Source organism: Pongo pygmaeus, chromosome 8 (assembly GCF_028885625.2).
Source record: "Pongo pygmaeus isolate AG05252 chromosome 8, NHGRI_mPonPyg2-v2.0_pri, whole genome shotgun sequence".
Lineage (NCBI taxonomy): Eukaryota > Metazoa > Chordata > Mammalia > Primates > Hominidae > Pongo > Pongo pygmaeus.
Genome location: NC_072381.2, coordinates 19719211 through 19740881, shown reverse-complemented (window position 1 = coordinate 19740881; position 21671 = coordinate 19719211). Strand labels below are relative to the sequence as shown.

Here is a 21671-nt window from a genome sequence, read left to right as displayed (position 1 = left end):
CATATATCACATATATCATCACTGTTCTTTTGTATTTTTTTATCTTTTTTTCTTTCCGTGTTGTATTCTGAGTAAATTCCTTAATGATATCCTTCACTTTATTACTTCTCTCTTTGACTGTATTTAACTTGGATTTGATTTTAAATTTCCAGGGACTAGTTTTTATGCCTAATTTTTCTTTAATCAGCTGCTTTTGAACTTTTTAACTCTTTTTGTTTCTTACGAACTATATTTCTTCAAGTTTTTGAGAATCATAAACACACTTATTTAAACACATTTTCAGTTGACTTATTCTTTTTATTTTATCAGGAGCATATTTTCCAATTGCCGATTTCACTTTCTGTCTCTTTTACCATAAGATTTTCTTACTGTCTTGGAGTTTTATTTTTGAGCTTCTCTTGAATTGAAGTTTTCTCCCTTATGATGTTTTTGTATGCAGTGATTTTACGGTTACTTTCCTTAGGTTTTCTTCCATTCTCCAGTTAAGTGTTTTGCTGTTTCAAGGTCCCTGTGCTGCCATCACCTTAGGGATTATTCCTCTAAAAGGTCTAATCCAAGTACTAGTTGCAAGGCAGTCTGTGATCCTTGCCATGACAAATATTCAGTTCTGGAAAAGCTACAGATCAAGGCAAAATTTTACCATTTCTTCATTCTAATTTCATTGGTACAGGATGTTGCTTGCACACCCAGTTTCATATGGCGAACCTCTATTTCACCAACCTGGAAGCGCTTTTTGTTGATTCTTTTAGTGGAGTCAGATGTCCAGCCAATTTAGCTTTGTTGTTGTTGTTGTTGTTTTTCAAATAGGTCCCTGGAATCCAACTTTTCTTGCTAAGTTTTTATAGTGTTCTGACTTCTTATAGCATATGATTATTTTTTAGCTGTGCAACCATGTTGAGGTCCCTGGTCTAGTTCACTCTGCTTGCTTTCCAGATGAGTATTACGGAAAAGACTGCTGTGATCTTAGCCCATGTCTATTTTTTCCTTTCTTACCAACAGAACCCAGAACAATGCCGAGCTGAAAATCTAAGTCTCTATATTCCGAAAGCATGACTTTTGGAATATAATTTAAAATAGAAATCCATTTTGTCTTCCATGATCTTTAAATCTGCTACACTTGAATAACATTTCTACTAGATCTCATGACTTCCTTGATCACTCTTGGGTAAACCAATAATGTGATGGGCACTCTAAGTCACAAAAATGGGCCTAATTTTGGTGACTTAAATGCTCGGTGTTGTGTAACAACAAAAACCTCAAATTTAGCAGCATTTCTTCCCCTCCAGAAGGTTGACCATCGACTGAGTAGGTGAGTTGACATTTTTGTTCTTCTTCAGCTACTCCAGTCCCAGTGTCTTCCGCTCATCTGGCATTGGAGTCTGAGAAGGCAGCAGGAAAGGAGAGGAATAACTTTTTGATTTGAGTGTGCTTCCAGTTCTCTGGGCCTGGCAGGTATTTTAGGAAGAAACTGTGTAGCCGGGTGCGGTGGCTCATGTCTGTAATCCCAGCAGTTTGGGAGGCCGAAGTGGGAGGATCACTTGAGGACAGGAGTTCAAGACCAGCCTGGCCAACATGGCAAAACACCATTTCTACTAAAAATACAACAAAACTAGCTGGACCTGGGGCTTCCCCCTGTAGTCCCAGCTACTTGGGAGGCTGAGGCAGGAGAATTGCTTGAACCCCAGAGGTGGAGGCTGCAGTGAGCTGAGATCGTCCCACTGCACTACAGCCTGGGTGACAGAGCGAGACTCTGTCAAAAAAAAAAAGAAAGAAAGAAAAAGAAAAGAAAAGAAAGAAACTGTGGCCTATAATCATACTATCCTGAATGTGTTTGAGTGTCTGATCTCATCTGGTCTTGTCAAAGCTAAGCCAGGGTTGGGCCTGGTTACTACCTGAATGGGAAGCTTCCTGGGAATACTGTGTGCTGTAGTCTCAAAAAAAAAATCTGTAAGTTTTTTTTTCACAAGGCTTTTTGGAGTTTCTTTACTTTGGGGTCTCCTCAACTTCTGACAAAACTATTTGGGGAAATCTTTTTGAAGCCACCAGGCTGGCATTACTAATATGGGTAGGATATTCTGTCTGTAGGATTTGTATATTTTTGACCCACTTCTAAGGGGAGAAGTGGAGTTTCCAGTGTTCCAGCTACTCTCACTCTGCTTTGACATGATGGGCCAACAGCCACAGCAAATGTCTTTAGATACCTCACGTGCTTGACAAACATTCCTACGAGCTTTTACTACTGTAAGAAACATATCAATGCTCTCTGGGAAGTCCCCTTGAAGTTAAATACACTGTGCTTCTCCGTTGAGGGGGCATGAAACCCACAACATGGCCAAGAAATCTTGAAAAGTCCTCTCTCTCTCTGTCTCTCTTTTTTTTCCTTTGAGACAGAATCTTGCTCTGTTGCCAAGGCTGCAGTGCAGTGTCACGATCTTGGCTCACTGTAGCCTACACCTCCCAGATTCAAGTGCTCTCCAGCCTCAACCTCCGGAATAGCTGTGATTACAGGTGTACACCACCACACTCAGCTAATTTTTGTAACTTTAGTAGAGACAGGGTTTCACTATATTGGCCAGGCTGGTCTTGAACTCTTCACCTCAAGTGATCCACCTGCCTCAGCCTCCCAAAGTGTTGGGATTACAGGCATGAGCCACCGTGCCTGGCCCAGAAGTCCACTCTCTTAACATTTCTCTCTCAACACTTTTCATAGCCTCAATGTAGCACAAAAGTTCTAAAAAATCACACTCATAATCTGGATAATCTCTTATTTATTGGTCATTATACCTTAATCTAAACATCCACTTAATATTTTTTCAGCATATTTCTTAGGAAAATAAGACATATGTAAAAATTGTTGGGTGAGGCCTCTGGTTGAGCTCTTTTTGTTTTTCTGCCCTGTCTTTTTTGGGGTTTGTCTGGAAAGGGGTTAGGGTGGAGCTCTGGGCCCAGCACGAAAGGTTGGGAGAATCATAGATTTGTTTCTGACATCCTTGAATAAGTGAAACAATGTTGGTAATCATTTATCAACAGAATTTTTGTTATCAAAAAAATCATTATTCCTTAGGTTTTTAAGCCAGGTTTTTATTTCTAGAAACTGAATGATCTTTATAACTTTTACATATACTAAGATAGAGATGAAAAGATTCACCAGCATCACTATGCTGGCTCAGAGCCTCTTCTATGCTCTATTCAGAGCCCTGGGAGAAAGGAATCTATGGACTGCTTTCCTATCCATGTTGCCTGGTTGGCTGGCTTCCTGCTGTTCTTGGCCTATGGAAGACAGCAACTGGAGATTGGAAGGTGGAAGGACAGAGGATGTGGAATACATTTTGCCTGCTTCCTCCAACTTCTTCACGATGGCAGTAACCAGGTTGTCCTCCAACTACAGATTTTTCTTTGAAGCTCTACCACAGTGCCAGTTCTCATTAGAAGCTAGTTAACCAAGGTCTACTCCTTGTCTCTTTAGATTTAGGCTTTCTACTGCTGCTAGTTTTCTGGAACCTCAATATGTTGTTCTTTCAACCTTGCTCATACCTTCATTAAACTAAGAGGCCACTTTATGAAAATTTTGTTATTTGGGCCATCTGGCTTGAATTCTCTTTCTACCAGGTTCCTGACTGATACTGCTGTACAATTATTAAGTCCAGCAGCAGAAGAAACTATCTACAGAGTAAACAAACATCCTAGAGAATGGGAGAAAATCTTTGCAAACTAGGCATCTGACAAAGGGCTAATATCCAGCATCTATAAGGAACTTGAACAAATTTAGAAGAAAAAGCAACTCCATTAAGAAGTGGGCAAATGACACGAACAGACTTTTCAAAAGAAGACATACATGCAGCCAACATGCATATGAAGAAAAGCTCAATCACTGATCACTAGAGAAATGTAAATCAAAACCACAATGACATACCATCTCACACCAATCAGAATGGCTATTATTAAAAAGTCAAAAAATAACAGATGCTGGCGAGGTTGCGGAGAAAAATGAACCTTACACACTGTTGGTGAGAGTGTAAATTAGTTCAACCATTGTGGAAAGCAGTGTGATGATTCCTCAAAGAACTAAAAGAAGCTACCATTGGATCCAGCAATCCCATTACTGGATATGTACCCAAAGGAATATAAATTGTCCTACCATAAAGACACATGCATGCGTATGTTCATTATAGCACTATTCACAATATCAAAGATATGGAATCAACTTACATGCCAATCAATGGTAGACTGGATAAAGGAAATATGATACATATACATCATGAAATACTATGCAGCCATAAAAAACAAAGAGATTATGTCCTTTACAAGAACATGGATGGAGCTGGAGGCCATCATCCTTAGTAAACTAATGCAGGAACAAAAAACCACATACCACCTGTTCTCACTCACAAGTGGGAGCTAAATGATGAGAACACATGGACACATAGAGGCGAACAACAGACACTGGGGCCTACTTGAAGGTGCAGGTTGGGAGGAGGAAAAGGATCAGAAAAAAATAACTATTGGTTATTAGACTTAGTACTGGGTGATGAATAATCTGTCCAACAAACCTCCATGACATAAGTTTGCCTATATTACAAACCTCCACATGTACCTCTGAATCTAAAATAAAAGTTTTTCTAGTGCAGTCAAGGCAGGTCTTTTAATTCCAAGGCCAGTCTTCCTTCCCTTGTACATCACAATGTTTCATATACTTTATAGCCAATGAATGACTAATTTAGTTTTATATATTATGATGTTTTGCCATAAAAACAAACCAAAAAATATAGGCAAATACTTGTCAATATAAATATATATTTGTTTGCTAGGGCGATTTATCCTAGTTAAATATATGCTTATCAATACATATTTATATATATAAAATACCTTTCACTTATTCTTTTTATGTACATAACTTGTGTTCCCTTGACACCACAAAATCCATAAACAATAGCAAAAGACAATACATCATAACTTACATTGCTATGGAGAAAATTCTTATAATATCATTTTTAATTTCAACAAATGGAAAAGAATAATATATGCAAAGCCTTATTCTCATTACTAAAGTCTTTATTCAAAGTAAACACACTCTCATTCTAACACTGTAACAGGAAAATACTGCTTTTTGGTTTTTATCTACAGAATGAAAAATGTAATTCTTAGAAAATGTTCTTATTCCAAAGTTAGAATTCCCCCTGTATATTCAGAAAGCATGCTACATTAGTCCTCAAAATTGTTAGATGGTGGTAGCACTAAAATGAAAAGACTTACTATGAAGTGATATTATATGTTTTCATTCTGGATGCCCAAACAATAAATTTTAAAGAGATATATTTTTGAATTCAATACCAAAGTGTATGTTTATATAAACATATATAAAAACTCTAACCACTGATCATGAATAGTCATAATTTAACCTTAAACTGGGGAACATAAACCAATTTCATTATCTCCTTCTTTTGCCTGGTGGACATAAGGAAAATAAGTCTTTCTCTGAAAAATACAAAGGGATTTCCTACGTGGCAGATTTACAGACAGCAGATTAGGGCAATGGCAAACATAAACTAGTTCTTTCAGAGGATAAGAAAAGTCCCACGGGGGTTTCAAAATTAAAATGCATTGAACTACTTAGATCTGTCAACATTTCTCTACTAAGAGGGATAAGTTCAAAAAGTTCTACCTCATTTGCTAGATTTTGCTTCTGTAAGGCAGAGATCAGCCACCTAGCAACAGCACAAAAGCTTCTACTCTGACATAGTTAAACTCATGCTGGCTGAGCAGGAAGAAAAGCTGTGTAGGATCAGAGCAGAGCTGGATGGCCTGCCGTTCCAGGGCCACTGGGGAGGCCTGATTGGGGAAATTGTGAAATTCAGCCTGAGGAACGACTTTTTGTCAGCATTCTTAGAAGCTCCCGTCTCTTGAGCGCCACCACTGAGCTGTGTCTCTTGCTTCCATTCAGTAGAGTGCGTTGGCCACATGCACACACATCACACAGAGCAAAGAAAGAAAAGGTGTCATTTTCAACCAACCGCTACCCCATGAAGCTTGGTCGTGCACATGCTAGGAAAACTGATAAAGTGAAAATTGTGTAGAAACATTTTCCTATGCAGTCACTTTAGGATGGAGGATGGAGTGAGCTTTTTGAATCTCCTGATTCTTACACTCTAGACAGCTATTTCTTGTTCTCTCTTTTAAAACAAGTCCTCTGGCATTAGGTACTGCCTCACAAATAACCCACCACTCCTCTCAGAGGACAGAAATATCTACTTAACAGTCAGGTCATACCAGAGATCTTGGAAAATATCTGGATCACAAATCCCTGTCAGCAAAGACCAGTGAACAGAATCTGGGCCATGCCTTTCCTTAGAGGATGCCCTCCCTGGATGAGTCAACAGATCATTCATTCGGATGGTGCCAACTGCGAATGCTTACAGCTATCACCAAGAGCCTAAAAACCATTTAATAGCTAAGTGTACAAACATATCATGAGGCTTTCTTTCTGGGAAAGGGGCAGAGAGGGGAAATTAGGTATCATTGTGCTTTTCATTTTTGTGACTCTGTTAGCATATGTGATTGGAGTACAATCCAGCTCTGCAAATTAGGCAGGGAAGAAGGCTTGGTGAGCTTGGCGAGAGCCGTTTGTTGCTTCACCTTCTATCACATTCCTGGTCTGTCTTGCTTGCTTGGATCTGCAAGAGGCAGAAAGTGTGTAATGCTTTCTAACAACACGGAAAGAAAAACTGAGGGACGGGCACATTCATCTGCAGGACACTTTGTTAGAAGCAGCCAACTGACTCTGCCTTTTACTGTAAGACATGTTAGTATTTTTAAAAATGTAAAAACTCTTTTTTTCTTTTATTTTGTTTCTTACCTGAAAAAATAGCAAAATATGTTTTCAAAAATCTTTTTAATCCTTTTTTTAAGTTATAAAAAGCAGTACCTGGTAAAACAAAAATGCAAAAATTCAAGTATGAAATCTCTCTTTCCCCCAAGCCAATCTTCTACAGAGCTCACTAACTATTCTTAACAGTTTGATGTGTAACTCACCAGTCTCCTTTTTTTCTTTTTCATACACAGTTACACATTTTCTCCCTCTCCAAATAGGATCTTAATATACATATTATTCTGGCATTTGCGTTTTCCCCTAACAATATGGATACTTTTCTATGTCAGGATTTATATTTTGTATGTCAGGATTTATATCTTCTATTTAAAAAAAAAGTTACATACTATTCCATGACATTATTTGGAACACTTAATTGTGTTTTCAATATGGTGCTATTGCAAAATGCTGAGAGCAATACGTTTGTGTTTGTATTTCTTGTTAATATGTTAGTAGGCTAGACTCCTAGGATTGAGATTGTTGAATTAAGGAATGTGTATATTAAAACATTGAATGAATATTGCCACTTTATTTTTCAAAAAGTTGTATTTTTCTCCATGTTGTATATTTAGAAAAGCTATAGTCCCACAAGCTATATATAAAAGGGACAGTGTTTCTATAGTTTCACAAATAATGGATGTTACCAAAAAATGTTTTGTCACTTTAATAGGTAAAAGCAAGATATCAACGACTTACTTTGCACTTATTTATTCATTAGGTTGAATTTTTTTTCAGATGTGTGTTGACCATTTATTTTCCTTTTTCTGTAAATAATGTTTGTCTAGTTTATCTGTTACATAATTTTGTTTTGAATTTTTTTCAGATGTGCGTTGACCATTTATTTTCCTTTTTCTGTAAATAATGTGTGTCTAGTTTATCTGCTACATAATTTTTATTGTTTGAGTATATATTATGACTAATCCCTAGCTGTAGTGTATCCTGTATATTTTCCTCCTGGCCTGGCCTGTTATTGTTTTTTTTTTCTTTTTTCCTTTTTTTTTTTTTTTTTTTGAGACACTCTCGCTCTGTCACCAAGGCTGGAGTGCAGTGGTGGAATATTGGCTCACTGCGAAACCTCTGCCCACCTTGTTCAAGTGATTCTCCTACCCCAGCTTCCCGTGTAGCTGGGATTACAGGAACCTGCCACCACGCCTGGTTAATTTTTTGTATATTTTTGTAATTGTATTTTTGTATTTTTAGAAGAGATGGGGTTTCATCATGTTGGCCAGGCTAGTCTTGTACTCCTGACCTCATGTAATCCACCCTACCTGGCCCCCCAAAGTGCTGGGATTACAGGTGTGAGCCACCACACCTGGCCCTGTTATTGTTTTTTTGTTGCTTGTTTGTTTGTTTGTTGTTTTTTTCTTAATTTTGTTTATGGTGTCTTTTACCACACTGAATACTTTTAAGAATCATCCACGTGATCAAGTTTTCGAATCTGTTTATCTTTTATTTTATGGCTGCTTAGTAAGCTTAGAAAAGACCTTCATACTTCAAGATTTTAAAATATTCTTGTATGCTATTTTCCCAAAGAAATTTTATACTTTTCCTCTCTATATATTTTTAATAATTCTGAAGTTAATTCCTGTGTGTTATGTCAATAATAATTTACATTTTAAATTAATGGCTAACCAATTATCATAATATCAATTATTACATATTCCAACTCATCCATTCTCATTAACTTGAAAGCCACCTATTTTATACTAATTTTATGTAACCACGTTAAGCTATTTACAGACTTTTTATTCTTTCCCAAGTGTCTATTTGTCTATTCCTGTTCCAGCTTCATAATATTTATTACAATGACTTTATAGCAAGCTCTATTGTCAAGTATTGTAAATACCATTTCATAATTTTGGCTTTAAGTTTTATTTATTTTTCCAAGTGAACATTAAAATCCATCTGCCTATTTCAAAATCAAACAAAAATCTAAATTATTAACTAGATTTAATTAGCCAATGTAATTAATTGGCTAATGGTCATTTGTGCAATATTGAAAATTACTAACCCTAGAAAGTGGTTTGTTCATTTTTTTTTCTATCCATTTATTTAGGTCTTCTGTGAGGGTCCTTCATTTGTGCTTTTTAGCATTCTTTATGTGGGTGATGCGCATGTACTATTCAGTATAGGCCTCTATATATTATAATAATTGCTGCTATTTCAGAATGGAGCCCTTTTCCAATTATCAAGTTTAATTATTGTTACTACTGGTGAAAAGGAAATTCACCTAGTCTTTTATATTTATCTCATGTCCATCTATCTCGCTGAACCCTGTTTTTAATCTAATAGTATTGCAGTACATTTGCGTGGATTTCCTAGGCTGTCAATATCTGCAAAAATATTTGTTTCTTCTTTTTCAATATGTTTAGCTTCTACTTGTTTTGGCTTGTACCTTTGGCTAAAACCCCATGAGCAAATAGAATAATCTAAGGCCTGGCAGATCTCTCTGACTTAAAAAAAAAAAAAAAAAAAAATCTTGGTTTTAAGGGAAAATGCCTTCAGTTTTTTGACAGAAAACACATTGAAATTTTTTGAAGGGAGAGACTACAGTTTTGACTTTCATATTTCTCCTATGTCCACCAATGTATTCAACTTTTATGCCTATTCTTGGGCCAATTTTAGTAATTTATGTTCTTCCACAAAATTGTCTTTTCCATAAGTTGGATTTGAAAATAATGCACCACCCTGCATGGCCTCTCACGCTTATTACCTAAAAGATATCTAAATATTCTCCACTTTAAATTGACTTTTTGAAACTTTGGAATGATTTTTCTTTGCAAAACATTCCCATGTTATTATGAGGATTTTTGTTGGTCCTTAACACTTGAATACTATGTTATATTTGAAAAAAATAACAGCAGAGGCCATGGTCTTCAATTTTGATGATTTGTTCTGTATTCCACCTAGTAAAGAATGATTGTTGGTTGCTATGGAGATGATTTAGCTGATGTTAAATATGCAATTGGCAAACAGATTACTAGTGACTCCCACTTAGATACACAATTTTTAAAAAACATTCTTCAGTAAAGAAAACAATTATTAATGATATATTTCAGCAAATGCACTACTCCCTTTTAATTCACAGCTTCAACATGGCAGAGAAGGTGAGTTTTAAGCAAATGTCCATTTTCATCTTCGGCCTTGGAGAGAGGTTAGGTCATTTTTTTAAGTCATGGAGTTAGTTAGCAGTGGAGCTCATATCCAAACCTGGGTCTGCCTGTTTTTAGAATCATATCTCTTTCCTTTTCTGTACACTGCACTGCACACAGGATATGATCTGTATGCTTATGGGTTCAGGGAATGTTCTAGAGAGGATATTCTACATTAACTGGGAAGTAAAGGATAAATCTGGAGTTTTTCAGTTAGTCAAGGTGGGAAAGCGTAAAATAGGCAAAAGCAACCATATGAATTTTCATAGGAACAAAACTGCACAGTACGTTAAAGAAAAGGAAACAGCCAAATGCAAATAAAGCTAAGGTTTAGATTTTCTTTAAGGCATTTTATTCAAATTTGTCCTCATAGTATCATGGAACTCTGGAATCATAAGCCATCTAGTCAGATCTCCAAAGAGGCAACATCCACAAAGGTTGAGCATAGATCATGGCCTGAGAACTAGGTTTGATTCTGGACTCTAGCTCTGTTTTATTTTTTGTCTCTGGGAAAAGTACTTAATTTCACCATGTCTCATGTCTCTCTCTCTCTTTTTAAAATAGGATCTCGTTCAGTCACACAAGCTAAAGTGCAGTGTTGCAATCATAGCTCACTACAGCCTGGGCTCAAGCAATCCTCCCACTTCTGCCTCCGAAGTGCTAGGATTACAGGTGTGAGCCACTGTGCTCAGCCTCATCTAAATGTTCCCCATCTTTTTTTTTTTCTTTTTTTGAGAAAGTCTCACTCCACCACCTAGGCTGGAGTGTGGAGTGCAGTGGTGCGATCTCAGCTCACTGCAACCTCCACCTCCCAGGTTCAGGTGATTCTCCTGCCTTAGCCTCCAGAGCAGCTAAAATTACAGGCACATGCCATCACCCCCGGCTAATTTTGTAGTTTTAGTAGAGATGGGGTTTCACTATGTTGGCCAGGCTGGTCTCGAACTCCTGATCTCAAGTGATCCACCTGCCTTGACCTCCCAAAGTGCTGGGATTATAGGTGTGGGCCACCATGCCCGGCCTAAATGCTCCTCATCTTAACTGCTAAATTACACATACTACTATCTGCTCCACAGGTTTATGCCATGACCATAGGCATGTCAAACACGTGACATGTAATTATCAACAATAACACACTTTTTAGGTTATTTTAAAATTTGAGTCAAAGGAAAGGAAGCTGCAGAACAGTTTCAGTGATGATAACTATATTTTTTTCATTTTCCTTTAGCTTTCCACAGAAAATAACTTTCCTATACCTGGCCCAAGGAATGCTTCTTAACTGTTCTATGTTCCCTTGCATTCCATTGTGTTGGTGTATCATATAATAGATTATTCATCCGTGGGCATTTAGGATGTCTCCAATATTTTCAAAGTACAAAAGCAACAGAGTGAGTAGCCTTATGGACATGTATTTTCATAGTGTTAGAACTGTGCCTACAGAATAAATTCCATAAATGGAATTGTTAAGTCCCAAAGTGAATGAATATGTAGTTTTGTTATAGATTACCAAATTCACCTCCACGAGAATTACACCAATTTGCATTAGCAATTAGCAAAGTGTGTGTTTCTTCATATCTTTGCTATCAGAATATGTTGCTTATTCAAGAGGTGAGAAATGACATCTTAGCATTGTTTTAATTTGCTTTTTTAAATAAATGAATCTTTTTTCATATGTTTATGCACTGTGATGGTTAATTTTATGTTTTAACTGAGCTAAGGGATGCCCAGATAGTGGTAAAATATTATTTCTGAGTGTGTCTGTGAGGATGTTTCCAGAAGAGATTGGCATTTTAATCAGTAGACTGGGTAAAAAAGATTCACCTTCACCAATGAGGGGAGGCTTCATGCAACCTATAGAGAGCCCAAATAGAATAAAAAGGTGAAGGGAGGGGGAACTGGTTCCTTCTTGAGATGGGACAACCATCTTGCTGCTGTTAGACATCAGAGGTCTTGGTTGTCAGTCTTGGGATTTTGGATGTACACCAGCCATCCCCAGTTCTCAGGCCTATAGCCTTGGACTGGGAGTTACAGCACTGGCTTCTCTGGTTCTTCTTAGTCCTTCAAACGGGGACTGAATTACATCACTGTATTTCCTGGTTCTTCAGTTTGCAGATGGCATGTTGTGGGATTTCCCAGCCTGCATAACCACAGGAGCCAATTCTCATCATAAATCTTTGCTTATATATCTATACATATCCTATTGGTTCTGGTTCTCTGAAGAACATTGATAAATACAAGCATCATTCTCTATATTTTAAAATGAATTTTTTATCTCTTTCTTCTCTGTGATATTCGGGCTTTCCCTGTATATTAAAATAGTTCTTTATGTATTAGGGATATTTGTCCTTTTTCTGATACATGCAACATAAGTATTTTCCCTCAGATTGCCACTTATCTTTTGATATTGCTTATGGTGGTATTTTTTGTCATTAAAAAAGGTTTTTAAAAATAAATTTTTATGTAATTAACTTTATCTGTCTTCAAATGCAATTGCATTTGAGTCATTGAAAAAAGCTTTTTCCTACATTCATAATATAAGAAATTTACTGCGTATTTATATAGTGTGTATGGTTTCACTTTGAACTCTGATTTAAGTGAAGATTATCTTTGTGTATATACAGTGTGAGGTATGGCTCTAATTTTATCTTTTTCCAAATACTTAACTAGTTGCCCCAATACTCCTTTTTAAAAAGTTCATCTTTGTCCAGAAATTTGAGATGCCATCTTTATCATTTACTAAATTTTCATTTGTACTTGGATACATTTTTTAACTTTCTACTCTGCTAGTCTGAAATGTCGAATTGTCTATTCAAATGCCTGCATAATACTGGTTAATAATAAGAGCTTTATTCTATTGATACTGGTAGGCTCAGTACTACTGAGCTATGAAGCTCAGTAGTACTCATATTCTCATAGCTACTCAGATTCTCATAGCTTGGGTTTTTTTTTTTTTTTTCAGTGTTTTACTAGCTATTGTTCCACTTATTTTTCCATACGAATGGAATATCTAATTATTTACCCCTATGAAAAGCTTGTAGGTCTTTTTTGTTGAGATTGTGTTAAACTTATAGAATTACCTAGGGAGAAGTAACATCTTTATGATGTTGAGTCAACTATCCAGGAAAGGAAATGTTTTTCCACTTGTTTAAGTTCTTCCAGATTGTTTTTATTATATAGATTTGCTTTTATTTTATTAAATGTATTTCTAATATTTTATCTTTTGTTGTCAATGTGAATAGAGTTTTGTTTTTCATTTTTTCCTTTTAATAGTTTTGTCTATGTATGTAGACTATTAATCTAAGAATACTAATTTTATGTCCTCCAAACCAACTTACTAATTGTTTTTATTGTTTGAATTAACTTTTATCAATTCTCTAGGGTTTTTCAGATAGATCATCATGATAACTTCTTTTCTGATTCTTAATAATTTTTTTTCTTATTCGTGACTACCTTCAGTACAATATGAAATACCAGTGAAACTAGTGTTTATACTTGCTTTGCTTCTAACTTTAATGGAAGTGCTTTTTATGGTTTTCTCTTAAGGGAGGTGCTACATTTAGGAATAGGGAATATAGAGTTTACCACACTTAAAAAATATCCATCAATTTACATTTTCCATAGTGCCTCTTTTTAAAATATAAAGAATGGATGTTAATTTTTTTCAAAGACTTTTTCACAACTCTGGAGACAATCACGAGTTTTCTTTGTTTCTTTGCTTTCAGAAGTCTAATGCCAACCAAATTCTTTGTCCTCTTGTGTTATTTGGTTCTTTTCCTAGAGGCCATGAAAAATTTTTTTTCTGTATCTTAAAGTTAAATATTTTTACCAGGATATACAATAGAGTTTTTGGTTTTGTGTTAAAAATTTCACGTACTTGCTGACTTTTGCAATATGTAAATTCAGGTCTCTTTTCATTTCTTGAAAAAAGTTTACTTGAATTATGGTTTAAATGTTAGTTCTGTTCTACTATTTCATTTTCTTCTTTAGGGACTCCAATCATATGCATGTTCTTTTTCTTCCACTTTAACTACTTTCTCTTTGATTCTCCTTATTTTATCTCATTTCCATTTCCTTATTTTTCCACCTTTGTTAAACATTTCTTAATACATTTACATTTGAATATATCATCGTTTGAAAATGATAATTTAATCTTTACTTTTTCAATTTCATTTTTTCATGAGTTCAAGCAATTCGGTTAATTCAGCCAATTTATTTCCTGGGGTTCAACTGATTCTTACTGTTTTTTTGTTTTTTTTGTTTGTTTTTTTTTTTACCTATTTTTATACTTAGACTTTAAACTTTTAAATTAAAGTGTTGCATGTATTTGTTTTCAAATATCCCCAATTATATGTTTTATAAATAATATTTAATTTAGCTTGGAATTGGAGTTCAAGGTCTTAATGTATTTTATTTTTTACACCATGTTTCTTTGTTGTTTTTTGGGTGGGGAGGGGAAGTGTTCTAACTGAATTTTATTTTTAACAAAGGCCTTGTATGAATGAAAATTTCATTTGTCTCTTCATTTGATGAAATTTGAGATAGTTTACAAGATTTTTAATTTAAGAGCACCCTCTTCTGTCATTGCAGTAAAATGGAATTTCTTTAATAGATGATTTTTTTTATTTTTTTGGTAGTTGCTCTATCCTATAAACTGGAGAGTAATTTCTTTTTAGTATAATGAACACATCATATGCTTACTCAATACTTCTTGTTGCATACATGGAAAATCCCCCACTAATTCTTTTTTGAATGGTAGTTTGGGTTGTGGTGAGGTCATTTTCTCATATTTCAATACATTTCAAGAATATATTTCAATGTATTGATGCTTTTCTTTGAAATTTCAGGACTTTACATTCATTCATCATTTATTTTGTGAGCACATATTGAAATAACTCTTGCAATGTCAGTTATTCATTAGGGATGGGTCATGAATATGTACTGAAGACATGATGTTTATTTTCTTGGCCCATGGTCTTCAAAATTTTTGCCCAGGAACTCTCCAAAGGAGTTTTTGAAAAATTTCATAGCCCCTTTAATTTTAAGTCAAAATTAATGTTTTTCAGGTTAATATTAATCAATTGCAAAAGATAGAATTTCCAGGTTACTGTAAATGAAACTGACATCACTCTCTTAAATGTGGACATCAAAAATGCAATTACAATGGTGATTGAATATACGTCATCTTTCAATACAAAATACCTAAAAGTTTTTAACAGTTAGACATTTTAATTGGGAGCTAAACATCAAATATACATGGACACAAAGAAGGGAACAACAAACACTGGGGCCTACTTGAGAGTGGAGGGTGGGAGGAGGGTGAGGATAGAACTGCTACCTATTGGGTACTATTCTTATTATCTGGGTGATGAAATAATCTGTACACCACACCTGTGAGACAGCAAACCTACACATGTACCCATGAACCTAAAATAAAAGTTAATAAATAAGTAAAAAAAATTTTAAATGTACCTCTCCTCCTTAAACTAATACTTTGATTTCTCTTCTTGGCATATTTTTATCCTAATCTATTTTATACTTTAAGGTCTTTGATTATATTATTAATCTTTTTCTGCCACAAAATATAAATAATATTTTATTATTATTATTATTATTATTGAGACAGGAACTTACTCTGTCACTCAGGCTGGCGCGATCAAGACTCATTGCAGCCTCTACCTCCCAGGCTCAAGCAATCCTCCTGCCTCAGTCTCCCAAAGTATTGAGACTATGAGGGTGAGGGTGAGCCACTGAACCTGGCCCTTATTTGGATGAAATGCTTTTTATTAACCATGACATTTTTAAGTTGTCACATTTGTGAGATAGTAATTTAGTTTTGATATTTTGAACAAATTATCAGATCAGAAATATAAATTCTTGCAAAAGATAAATAAGAATTAATAGCTAGAAAAACTAGCAATGCAATGATGTCAGTATATAATGTTACACTTTACAATAGATGTTTCTTTCAGAAAAGCAACTGATCTGTTGTGCTATTATTTATTCCTTTCTTTCCTCTTTTGTGTTAGTTTTAAACAGTTTTCATTCCTGTTTCATTAATTTATATAATGTATAATTTGTAAGAAGTCAGCATATTTTATATTTTTTCAATGACCATAATTGTTGGAGGTATCCTTAAAAATGAAAACTAGTAAAAAGTTGGGCAAAACAAATTCTGATCATCATAAAGAACAGAATTTTACTGGAAATGCATTTTTTAGATAGATAGGGCTGATTTTCAACAGGTAGTTTTGTAAAACTAACACTCATAAAATATTGTGGAAACGGAAGCAAGAGAGGAGAGGAGCCAGAAGGAGGAAAAAGCGACCCTCCCTGGCTGGAATCGGCTTCCCAGAAAAAACATCACCTATGTTGGATCTAAAGGATGAAAAGGCATCCTCTGGGCAAATAGGTTAAACAAAGAGAAAGTTCTAGACGGAAGGATCAGTTTATTCAAAGCTTGGAGAAATAAAGGAACATGGCCTGTCCAGAAAACTGGTCTTTTAGAACACGTGAACTTCGTGATGCCTAGGAGATATCCAAATAAAATCTGAATGAGATCTGGCGTCCTGTCGGTGGTTAAATCTAAGAATGCGAACTCTGGTCTGCTGGTAAGCTGTATTCGAAGTCTACAGATTTTATTCATAGGTCCAAGGCTAGACAAGATTAGAGAGTGAGCGAGTGTAGACAAACAGAAGAGAAACTGCAAGCATCGTCTAACGTCCCAATATTTAGACAACAGGAAAGAAAAAGAATGGGTGAAGGAGAGTAACAGGCATGGTCAGTGATATCCCAGAAATCAGGTAATGAGAAAGGGCAATCCACTGTAAACACTGCCAAGACAAGAAGGTGAAAAGTAAAGATTATCACTTTATTGTAAATTCCAGGTTAAAGTGCCTTTTTAATATAAGGGGTTTCAAATTTACAAGAAGAAAACAAACAACCCCATTAAAAAGTGAGCAAAGGACATGAACAGACATTTTTTGAAAGAAGACACACAAGTTGCCAATAAGCATATGAAAAAAAGGCCCAACATCACTGATCATTTAGAGGAATGGAAGTCAAAACCATAGTGACATACCATCTCACACCAGTCAAAATGGCTATTATTAAAAAGTCAAAAAATATCAGATGCTAGCAAGGTTGTGGAGAAAAAGGAACACTTATATACTGCTGGTGAAAGTGTAAATTACTTCAACCATTGTCAAAGCAGTGTGGTGATTCCTCAAAGAGCTAAAAACAGAACTACCATTGGACCCAGCAATCCCATTACTGGGTATATACCCAAAGGAATATAAGTTTTACTATCATAAAGGCACCTCCATACGTATGTTCACTGCAGCACTATTCACAATAGCAATGACGTAGAATCAATCTAAATGCCCATCGATGGTAGACTGGATAAAGGAAATGTGGTACATATACACCATGGAACACTATGCAGCCTTAAAAAAAGAATTAGATCATGTCCTTTGCAGGAACATAGATGGAGCCAGAGGACATTATCTTTAGCAAACTAACGCAGGAACAGAAAACCAAATACCACATATTCTCACTTACAAGTGTGAGCTAAATGATGAGAACACATGGATGCACAAAGGGAAACAACAGACACTGGGGACTACTGAAGCATGGAGGGTGGGAGAAAAGAGAGGGTCAGGCAAAATAAAAAATGAGTACTAGGCTTAGTACCTGCGTGATGGAATAATCTGTACAAAATCCCCCGTGATGAGTTTACTTAATAAATATTTAACTCAGTAAATTTTTGATAAATAAAACTACATATGTAGGTTTGTTACATAAGTAAACTTGTCATGGGAGATTTTGAACCTAAAATAAACCTTGAACCTAAAATAAATGTTAGAAGAATATATAAGGGATCTAGGAATTTAAAATTGTGTGTATGTGTGCTTGTGTAAAGAAAAATATATCTAAATGGATACAAACCTTACTACTACAGTGTAGGATTTGAGTGTCAAGAGTTCCACTTTTTGCCTGATAAACTACTGTATATTTTAAAAAGACTCATGACAACCCACATATATTACTTTTTTAGTACATAATTTTAAACAAAGAAAAACTTGAATGAAATGGCTAAGCTATTACAATACGGAGAAAGTTTCAAAAGTCATTTTTTCATACCTACATTCTAGACAGCACTAATTCCAACATTTGTTTGCATTGATGTTCATTATAGTTATTTCACTATTTGTAAAGTATTATTTGCTATCAAAAATAATACTTTAGGATATTTGATTGACTTTCTTAGCAGTGAATTCCTTTCTACATTTTTCTCCACTGACTTCCTTTCTTCTCTCAATTCTCTGTCTCATCTCCCTCACCTTAGAGTTCTCCCATTTGAGAGAAGTCTAAGACTTCACCATCTGGATTTTAATTTTTCAAGTTTATTTAAGACCACGAGAGTGTTGCCAAGAATGTAAAGCTCTTTTCTTGCTCTTTCTGGGAGTTTTCTGGCCTGTCAGGATTAAAGTGGACAAAAATCAACCTCTTTACTGTAAGCAGTTGACATTAAATAATATTATCTACTCAGCTGATATTTAATAAACTTTTTGGCATCATTCAAACTTCTTTCAGGAGATTTTAGAAATTAATATTATGTATCCTGTCTTTCCATCAAGTAATAGTTTCTGATAAATTAATTTCCATGGAAACTGATATGGGGAAAGTATAATTTTGTTGACATATTGAGAAATAAATTATGTAAAGCATTGAAAGAGAAAACAGTTCCAAGAAACTCATTAGTAATTACATTTCAACAATATTAAACTAAAGCAGTGTCTAAATATGGTCCATCATAAAATTTTTGTTATTGTTTTAATTGGTAGAATTTTTTATTTTTTTAGGAATAAATTACTTTTTCTAAACTATGTGTGTTGATTAAGACAGAAATAAGGACTCAAACAACTATTAATCATTGTTTTTCAGATACCTTTGTGTGTTTTGTAATGACTTGAATAGCAACCTTCAATGAGTTTTCTAATAAGGAAAGTGATATATCCATTGGTCTGCTAAATTATAAAGGCATAAACACAAATATAATGAAATATGCATCATTTCCTTTGGAGTTTTTGAAACTGTTTTGCACAATTCCCCAAAGTGTGAGAGAAGAAATCAAGCCATCTTTGATATGCAATATAAATATTTCCCCAAAGAAATCACAAGGCCTATTTTTGTTTACTCTTGCTTTGAGTATGCACATGTATTTCTTATCTATACCTTAACTTTACTTATAAATACCCACTGCATAAACCAGCAAATGATATTATTTATAAATTAATTTCATCCTTTGTTAAAGAGAAATAAGAACATTGAAATGAAAAGAAAAATACAGACACAAAGTTCATCTGAAATAGAAAGATATATCAGAAAAAAACTTTTAAAAACCTGACAGAAATAATAAATGCAAGGAATAGTGAGTATTATTAAAATTATATATTACACATATAAAATGTTGAAAAACATGCACAATCATAATAAATAATAGATATTTCTCTGAAATGCACTCACATATTCCTTTACCTTATTCAGACAGATAAATGCAAATAGTGCCATTATCCACTATTTTTACCTTACTAACCACAAACTGATTGATGCTCTATTATATCAGCCTATAGAAAAATAAGTAAGCCAGCTCCAAAAAATCTTAAAAAAAAATTAAACAATGCTTCTTACCGACACATGGGACCATTTTTCTCCACTACACAAGTCCCACCATTTCTGCAGTAATTTAATGGACATTCTAAAAAGAAGCATCACAAAGACACCAGTTAATTATAAATAGTATTAGGAGGAAGAAGAAGATATCACTACTTGTCATTACATTAAATCTAATCTCTGAGAGTAAATTCCTTTCCAGGTGCAAAAAGCAAAAGAATTCCCATAGGCTACTTTCCTGTACTCTCTTCAAATTTGTTCACTGGCCCCTGCTGCCCTGAATGTGTTCATGCCCTTCGCGTGCCTGAATAATCCGCAAAAAGAGAAGACTTTTAAAAAGTTATTTACTTGTTTAATTTTTTAATTTTTATTTATTTTTTGCCATTCTTTCTTTCTCTCTCTCTCTCTCTTTTTTTTTTTTTTTTGAGGCAGGGTCTTGCTCTGTCATTCAGGCTGGAATGCAGTGGCATAAACACAGCTCACTACAGCCTCAACCTCCTGGGCTCAAGCAATCCTCCCACCTCAGCCTTGAATAGCTGGGGCCACAGGGGCACACTACTACACTTGCCTAATTTTTAAATTATTGTAAAGATGGGATCTTGCCATTGTTGTCCAGTCTGGTCTTAAACTCTTAGCCTCAAGCAATCCTGCCACCTTGACCTCCCAAAATGCTAGGATTACAGGTGCGAACCATCGCATCAGACCTCTTTTTTTTTAATTGACATATAATAATTTTTCATATTTATGGAGTACAAAGTTATATGTATATAGATAGTGTATAGTGACCAGATCAGGGAAATTAGCATATCCATCATCTCAAACATTTATCATTTCTTTGTGTTGAGAACACTCAATATCCTCCTTGGAACTATTTGAAACTGTACGATATATTATTGTTAACTATAGTCATCTCACAGTGCTTTAGAACACTAGAACTTCTCCCCTGGATTGGGTATCATCTACTTATTTAGAATGTGTCTGCATGACATATTTGTGATGACAATAAAGTGTTTTGTTAACTGAAATATTTCTGTAGTTCTACACAACAGTCCTCATGTCATGGCAGGCAAAAGCCTTTTTTGATAAGTCACTCACTTATGAGCATGCAGATGTCCTACCTCTGCATCCATGATCAATGTCAGTATAACTCAAATTTGTCCCTGGTCCTCCTATTTCACTGCTTGTGTCGCTCTCTAGTTCCAGTTTAACAAGAGCATTTATTTTCAAAGGCAGTTTACTTATAGGTTAAAAAGAAGCTAAATATCTTCATAGAGTAACTACCGTGAGAGTGGTTAGCACAGTTAGCTCCTGATGTTGTGTTCATATGAACTGCCTCCTTATTCCCTCATGAGACATCTTGACCTACTAAGGCCTGTCAAGTCCCCTATTCAGTTAAGACCCAAGTTGCTCCTAGGCCTTTTGTTTTTACTTAACGCATTGCAATTGTACATATTTATGGGGTATAATTCAACACCTTTCTTGCAGAATACCAGTCCTCCCTTGTTGGGTTACTTTAGCTCCAACACTTGATTAAAATTTCCTCTGTCTTTAATTTTAATTGAACAAATTTATTCTGAGCACCTATAAAATGTCTGGCACTGGGCTGGGCACTGGAAATATAATAATAACATAGACATCTTAGTATAGTTGTTCATACTGAGGGCACAGGAGCCCAATTGCTCTTCTCAGCTCAATTTATTAGCTGAGTAGTATTGGGTAAGGTAGTTAATCTCTCTGTGCCTCTGTTTGCTTTCTGTAAACAAGGTTAACAAATAATAACTATCTCATAGGGTTGTGAGACTGTTAGAAGAACAACCAGTTCATAGTATGAGTTTAATAAATGTTGACGTTAAAAGATATACAGCCAGGGTTCCTGCTCCTACTGTCCTTCCAGATGAAAAAAAAAAATGTGAGTGTGGCATTAAAATGCAGAATGAAATTACTCTATTGGGATGGATATTCTAAGGGTGATGGGAACACCAAGA

General features: G+C 35.1%; 1 protein-coding gene across 1 annotated transcript in view; it reads right to left on the bottom strand.

The window, feature by feature from the left end:
- Positions 1-21671, bottom strand: part of MALRD1 (MAM and LDL receptor class A domain containing 1) — a 679682-nt gene that overhangs the window by 100454 nt on the left and 557557 nt on the right. The window contains exon 36 of the mRNA XM_054503207.1: positions 19705-19771. Within this exon, the coding sequence (XP_054359182.1) occupies positions 19705-19771 (67 nt within the window). The remainder of the gene's footprint in view (positions 1-19704; positions 19772-21671) is intronic.